The sequence below is a fragment of the Eutrema salsugineum genome, unplaced genomic scaffold (assembly GCF_000478725.1).
Source record: "Eutrema salsugineum unplaced genomic scaffold, Eutsalg1_0 scaffold_2, whole genome shotgun sequence".
Lineage (NCBI taxonomy): Eukaryota > Viridiplantae > Streptophyta > Magnoliopsida > Brassicales > Brassicaceae > Eutrema > Eutrema salsugineum.
The window spans coordinates 8,492,755-8,501,000 of NW_006256829.1; the positions used below are offsets into that span (position 1 = coordinate 8,492,755).

Sequence of the window (8,246 nt, forward strand, 5' to 3'; positions counted from 1 at the left end):
CCATTTCTGAGCTCGGATTCGTCTTCTGAGTGTTCGATTTCATATATCCATGGTGTCTGTGAAGAATCTCCGAAGATCCACTCGTGTCAGAGCTCAAAATCGTTCTGAGCTATTAGATCTTATAATTCATCCATTAACATATTTACAGAATTGGTTATATATAATATATTTTCAATAGAATTTCTAAGACGCTTTTCTTTGTTACAGACTAATAAGAAATTCAATTTCTTTGAAATTCAAAATGGATTTTTATTGGAGGGGGGTTTTATCACTCTCAAATAGTCGGGGGTTGTTAGAGACGATGATCTGTCTGGCTGAGTGGGTGTGTTTTTTTATTTCTTTTTCTTTAGCAAACTTTACAAAAAAATATAATAATACTAATTAATTAATAGCTAAAGTCCTTTCTTTTTTCACGGTCTGCATGCGTTCCTTGTCTATATGGATGGAGAATTGGAGATGTCGCTCTTTGCTATATATCAAGCACACACACAAATATCAAACATACACTCACACAAAGATCTTAATCTAATTTTTCGGCTCCATATTAATTTACAGCATATAGACCGATCAGGTCTTGTTGTTGTTTCTGATATAATAGTCATTAATTTGTCTTTAAATTTTACTCGCCCTTTCTTAGTTTTCTGTTTCTCTCCCTGCTTGTGAAGATGCCAGACATGAAGAGTTTTCAGTTATTGCCTGATGACAAAGATATCGCAGCCATGCAACAACCCGAGAGTCTCCTAGTTCCATCAAAACCTGAGTCTCCAGAGCCATCATTATCTCCACCTCATCCAAAAAATCAATCTAAAAGAGATCGAAACCACCAACAACGAGATCAAGAACAAGAAAAACTCCAAGATGAATCTAGAAGCAAACGAAAATGGGGATGTAATGATGAAACTTCTCGTATAGATGAGATATTAGAGACGCCGAAGAATATGGACATAAGGTGTTATGGTCCTCCTCGGCCGCCGAGAAAGCCCAAAGCTACTCCGGCAATGAAAGGGAGAGCCATGTGGTTAAAGAGATCGGTTGTTGTCTTGGATGTAGCTAGAGAGGTCGAATCCATGTTTCCACCGTCGGTTCTTCAAGATTTTGGTAAAAAGATCAAGAAAGCTAGATCTTGATATAGTTCTCTATATATTTATATGTAATATGCAATTCCACAGGGTTGTTTTTTCTTTTTATTTTTTTCTTTTCGGTTTGCGATACCTACAAGTTTATACGCTACATCATTGTGTTTATTTTAAAAACATAATTTAGGGTTTTTATCAGACTTATATGAAATCAAATTCCGTTCGTTTTTGAAGATTTCGGTCCTTCTTAATGCAACCTAAACGCAAAGTTTGCGTTTGAAATAATAACGGCATGATTGTCTTGAGTATAGTTAGATACTTTAGATTAATGTTCAGTTGAGATTTCTAATCTTGTTAGATCAATTGAGCCATTTGGATATACAGATTTTTCGATTATCCTCGTTTAACGATTAGAGTCCGGTATGTACATTTATCTCTTAACTACAGACAGTCAGACACCCAGTCTCTTTTTTATCAGATTCCCAACTGATCTTAGAAAATATTCTAATCTTCTTTCATAATATTTCATATAAACGTTGCTCCAAAAAAAATCGATATATGATTAATCAGCATATAAAAGAAATAATCTAAGAGACATATGAATTCTTTTTTTTTAAATGGCGACCAAAAACATTTGTACATACTTTTCCTCTCTCTCTCTATATCTAAATATATATATATATATATATATATATCTCACACACATGACATCTATATAGGATTTTAACTATTATAACATAAATTGATAATTTTACTAGTTTCTCTGCCAAAAGTATTTTGATTTCCCAGTTAACTCTTAGTTTTCAAGTCTTGTTAGCAGAATTATTATAATTGAAACAACAACAAAAAAACTAAAAATCTTTACAGCTAACATCAAACAGAAGGAGTGAGATCTATGTTTGTCTCATATCCAAGATCTCTGTTTGTCCCTCCACGTTTCTACTTCCCGTTAAAAAAAAAAAAAAAATTTGGAGGATCCTAAGTTGATATGCATGTCCATAAAACCATGGATATGGTTAAGAAGTTGACTTTTCGTTTAGATTGAATCTTCAAATTTTCAGAGTAATTGACTTTTGTCCCCCCCCACCCCACAAGCAAACATGCGTCCCGTGTTGATCATCCCCATACTTATCTTATTTTTTACGAAAATATTCCTCTCTCGAGGTAAATCACACTTTATAGTTTACTTTATATAATATTATACAAATATTATAATCTACAAAACTCACTTGATTCATTTAATTTATCACTCTATATATATCCAAGACCCACAGTATATATTTTATATATGTATATGTAATACGTGTATATAAAAAGCTTAACCTGAAGATATACATTGTATTGGCATGGCATTAGAGCATCTCCATTGAGGGATTATAACGAATTCATAGCACAGTTACACATGGGCCTAACCTTTTTAAAATATTAAAAGTGGTCCAAAACTTAACATACGGGTGTTTGCTTAACATACTGAGGGAAGAGGTTTATAGGCGACGTGGCAAAATGGTATTAGCAGCGTGTTTTTTTTTTTTTGAACCAGAAGCCCACTTTTTTACATTGCCCACAATCATTTTCCCCAATAGAAAATGAAAACGGATTCACTGCTGAACACTAATTACAACACTAAATTCATAACTGTTCACATACTTTAGAAATATTAATAAATAATTGTTAACAACCCCAAACAGAGTATGACTGCTTGAGATGGTCTTAGGCCATCTCCAACGCAAGCTCACTCCAGTATGATAAGTGAGTCCCTGCATGTTTTTTGGATTTAAAAATTAAAAACAAAGTCCAAATTCAATGATACTGTATGAGTAGAGTGAGTCTGATGAACCCGTATGACTAGGGTATCACTGGACATGTGGCATTTTCTTATAGGCTGGTGTATGAAGGTAAAAAAATTCTTGAAACAGAGCATCTCTTTCGTTTTTAAAAAATTTTGCTTCATTTTCTTCCTCATTTAGCCATTTTTCCGATTGTGGTTGCGATTGTTTGACACCGTGAAAAAGCGTTCGGATGTGGTTGGAGTTTTTTCTGCATGGCGGTTTGCTTCCAAGGAAGTACGGCAAGGAGATCGAGCTCTGCAAATTTCGCCGTCGTTTAATTTTTAATTTCCTCGTCAAGGATTTTGTAAACGGAAGCGATCTTATTTGAGTGTTTCCATGAGATGAGAAACGGAGGTAAATGGGGAGATTGAGAACAGCTTTTCTAGATCTCTCTCGTTGTTTTGTCTGTGTTTCTGAGGAGATTATCGTTCTAGACGGTGCGATTCGCTTTCGATTCTCCGTCTCCATTAACCGAAACTCCATCGATTACGGCGAATCTCACGGCGGCGATGTGGTGAATTCATTGTCTTTTGATTTCGTTATGATGATACAAATCCAGTAATGTATGAATCAAATTCGTTGAATTTTTGAAGTTGATCTTGATTTTCTGATAGGTAGAGCAAACATGGATTCATTGTAGAAAAGAATTGAAAGATTGTCTTCTCTATACCCCTCTTGATTTTTGAAGCTGATTTTGATTTCTGCTATTGAATTTGATTGCTTTCGTTTTGACTTCTGTTCCAGTTCTACCTGATTTTGTTGGATTTGATTTGGTTTTCTTGCTGGTGAGTTGTGAAATGTGAATTAACGGAGATTTGTTTTGCAATTTTCTGTGTGTGGCTCCTCGAGAATAGAATGGACTCAAGTATGACTCAATATGAAATTGTTTTCAATTTACCAGCTGCTTTCTCAATTTTGAAATATAGAATATGATTTTGGTAGAATGGAATATCAAACGCTTGGAGGATGTTCTTCAAGCATCTGCATCTATCTCTACTAAGTATCTGCTTCATTAAGTTTTCATCTTGATTTAAGTCTGATCCTAGCTGCCATTTTTATTGTGGTTTTGTGTTTGTGAGGACATATGCAGGGTTTACTATCATTACACTTCTTGTCATTTGCATTTTTTATTGTGGTTTTCATCTAGTGTTTGTCTCTGAATTTCTGTTTTATTGCTCTCTGTAATCGAACAGTTTCTGATATGGGTTTTGTTTTGAGTTTTGCGGGAGGATGATATACTAAGGAAGCAAATCAGTGTATATAGAATTAAAATGTTATTATTTTATTTTGTTGATATTCAAAAACAGGTTTAGAGTTGGAGGTCATATTTTGATTGGAGATCACTACTGTTCCAAAAAACAAAAAAAACTAATATAAAATGCCTATAAACCCATGGTTGGAGATGCCCTTAGAGGTGAGTTACAGACCTGTTGTTGAAACTGAAAAAAATAACAACATCAACATCAATCTTATAGCTGTTGTGCATAAATATTTAAATGTTATCAATTATCACAGCAATAGAATAGTATCATTTATATTCTTTAGTTCCTATCTAACACATCAATAAGATCAATTATACAAGTACTACTAAAAGCCTGATAACATCAGTGTAGATTCCTACGGATATATTTTCTAGATACATATATAATTACAATATCACATACACTTAAAATATTCGACATAAATTCTTGCTCACCAAAGTGAAATAGCAATGATGTGGGTCTCTACTAGCTAGTATCTAGTACGTACATTTATTGCCTTAATTAGTTTTTCTTCATATATTGGCCTGTAAAGAACATATCGAGTAGTGATGTTTTTATAATTTTTCAAGTTGTTAAGTTAGTAACTTTAAAACTAAAAAAAAAAAGTTATTTGACAACGTCTTTTCCAAGCACAATACAAGTTATTATCGTCTTATAACATTTTTTTCATCCAGTTAGAATATTCTTAGGGTTTGTAGTAGGTTTTGCTCTCAATAACCTATTATTTCAGAGTTTAAGAAATAATGTATTTTTTTGTAATTACAGCTGATGTCTGTACGATTCTAAATCTTCAACTTACAGCAATGAGTCAGTGACCAATCAAAGGCTTAATTACGAGGTTCTTTCCAAAACTTGTCTATTCTAACTCAAACGAGAGAAGCTATCCGAACAGTATTACTTTCACGTATCAAACACTTTCCCAAAATTGACAGTATGTCAGGTATGGGTTCAAAAGAAAGATCCTTGACTTGAAAACTGGAATTTAGATTATGCCTAGACCTCTTTAACAATGACGTCCGATATGACTCATTTATTTTATACGCCAATAAATCTGCCATCTAATGGCTGACATGAAAAAATTAACAACTTGATTGATTGAAACTGAAAAGTACTTTTCAATCACTTGTTTTTCGTTTGTTATTTTGCTACAAGCAAAATTGAGATGTTTCACAGTTGCCCATTTAGTGTCTTTAAGTTTAAATGGGCCTTTCCATTCTAAACTCCACTCGTAAAGATATAAAACGACGTTGCTTGAAGAAGAAATCAAAATCAAATTGAAAAAAGGTTATTTGAACTTTGAACCTACGTTGTTTCTAAATTATGTTAGTGAGCAAGCAAAGCAAACTTATACAACACTGAGAAGTAAAACTAAGCTACTGATGCGATGTCTTTCTGCTCCTTTTTCCGAAAATTTTACGTACTAAACTAAGTTTAAGTTGTAATTATCAAGAAATAGTTGATTAGGAAAAGAGGACCTAGCTAGACGAGAAGTGAAAGACGGAATTGAACTGCAGAAGATAATACCTATATATATCTTGGATCAAGTCTTTTATAATGGCCAAATAAGTTAATTATATTGATTCCAGTCGAGACCACAAAACTACAAGTGTTAGTTGAGTTGTCTTTTCATACATATATAGTTATATACTAGCATAGAATAATCAATTGGTAGTAATGGCAGTTCAAATGTTTGTTTTGTCGGCAACAATTGATCACTAGAGAATGGAAACTTTAACTGATAGTCTAATACATATCTAGATTCGACTTCGACTGACTACTGCAATTTATATGGCACAATTGTACTTATTTATCAAAAGTTTCTAATTATATAAAAAAAAAATTGATGATAGTCAGAACTCAATTACGATTTCAGATCAGTTTCAAAATAGAAATTCTACCATGAGGCCAGCGTTGATAGATAAAGCAAGAAAAGAAGAAGCTTTAGAGATTTTCCGATGATAATGCAAATTTGAACAAAAGTGTGGCATAAATGTTTTTTGCGTTTGTTTGAAATAAATGTTGATTGTCTAATTTCCTTATCAATATGACGATGTAGTCTGATAATGCAAAAAAAAAAAAAAAAAAAAAAATTGCGGTAGTTTCTCAATTGAATGATAGTGTATTTTCCAGAGTGGATACTACGTATGGGTTATCGACTTATCGACTGATTTGTATCTAAATCATTTGTTATATGAACGTACGTACAGAAAGTTTCAATGTGGATATATAGACTTGGTTGTTTGAGAATTGGATGATAATGTTAACTTGTGATGAGTTTAAATTTTGTCTGTCAACGGTGGAGATTAGGCTTCGTCACTGAGATCAATGGTTTTGAACTGGTATTGGATGTATTTTTAAAGTTTGAATCTTGAAATTGCCTTTTTTGTATAGTTGAATTACACGACCATACTTTTCGTACGGCTTTTTCTCTCCCAGGCCCGGTTCTTGAGGTAGTTTCCAACCACCTGGTTTGTCCCTGGTTTTGAAACACAACTGTCTGGTTTTTACCTAAAATAGAAACTTTCCATCTCAAAACCGCCTCGGGTTTCGCTACGCCGTGGTTCCACCCCTGACTTTACGTCGGAGGGTCCGTCCCGACGCCGGTAAGCCCCCTAGACCTCTCTCTCCCCTGCTACCTAGAGCTCTTCTTCCTCCGGTGGCATCTCGCTGTTGCTCCTTCTCGCTCAGAATCCTCCAGCTTTCTCCAGATCTAACGACTCTCGGACTCATCATCTTCCATCTCCATGGCTCGCCGTTATTCCTATGCTGAAAAAGGCAAAGGCATCTTCTCTGAATCTGAACCTCCCATCCAAAAGCGAATCAAAGCCCCTGAGTTGGATACCTCAGATCTCATCAAAGAAAACGCTCTAACTTTTATTGGACGTTTGACTAACCCCTCGGAACAACGCCTCTGGGCAATGATTCCGTACATAACCAGGCGTTGGGCTCCGAAAGGGAAAGCGGTGGGATCTGACCTGGGTAACCACTGCTTCCAGTTCCGCTTTGACCTCGACGAAGATATGCAAAAGGTCTTGGAGAATAGACCATATCACTTCAATAAATGGATGCTTATCCTAGAGAAGTGGGAACCCATCATCTGCCCTAGCTTCCCCTCGCAAATCCCGTTCTGGATCCGCTTGGATGGCATCCCACTACACTACTGGAAAGAAGAGCTGGTGAAGAACATTGGATCCGAAGCGGGCTCTCTGAAGAGCTATGAAATCACCAAAACTTGTGCACGAATCAGAGTGGAAATCAATGGTCTAAAACCTCTCTTAAAGGACACGATTGTGGAGTTTAGTGGTGGGGTCGAAGCTTTTGTCACCTTAACCTACGAAAGACTGGAGAATCATTACTCCTTCTGCCACCTTCTTTCCCACTTGGCTTCTTCCTGCCCGGCAAAATCAAAACCCAGGAGTTCCCTACCGAAACTAAGAAATGAGTCTACAAACAAAAGATTGCCAAGCTCTAAGGATCACTTAACCAAGGAGAACACGTTTCCTTTTAGCTCCAGTGTTGATAGGCATGGAAACCCTTTCGGTCCTCGCCCCTCACAATCTCTCCGACTAGCTCCCCCCTCCAGATCTCCTTCGAGGGACTCCTCCCTACCTAAACGCACGGCGCTTGTGAACTCTCTCCGTTCATCCCCATCATCCCCTCAATATACCAGAGAGAGAAGTGCCAAAAACCGCTCCCTCTCCATCAATCCTTATCTTCACATGGTGGCCCCAGAAAATGCTCTACAGGGCACCCATCACCTAAACAAAAACATGGTGCCAACTGCTCAGCACTGGAGAATAAAACAGCCAGCGACACTACCTTCTGGAGAGGAAGTTGACTCCCCCACACAAGTGAGACCACCTCTGGAAAGGAATCTGGATCGTGATGCTTTCACCCCCAACAACAACTTATCCACGGCGGAATCTATCATGAATGATCTCCAAGAAGTTACAGTCCAGTACATCAACTGTGGAGATCCAGTAGAAAGCGCGGCCCGACTTCAGAGAGTCATTGAGAGTGAATCGCATGGACTTATGGCTGAGACGGCTGCTCGACTTCTAGCTTCCGCCATGACCTCG

General features: G+C 36.4%; 1 protein-coding gene across 1 annotated transcript; it reads left to right on the forward strand.

Annotated features, from left to right (window-relative positions):
- Positions 1-452: 452 nt before the first annotated feature.
- LOC18017123 (cyclin-dependent protein kinase inhibitor SMR14) lies at positions 453-1,223 on the forward strand. Its single transcript, XM_006400907.2, has one exon. The coding sequence runs from the start codon at positions 666-668 to the stop codon at positions 1,125-1,127; it is 462 nt and encodes a 153-aa protein (XP_006400970.1). The 5' UTR covers positions 453-665; the 3' UTR covers positions 1,128-1,223.
- Positions 1,224-8,246: the final 7,023 nt, after the last annotated feature.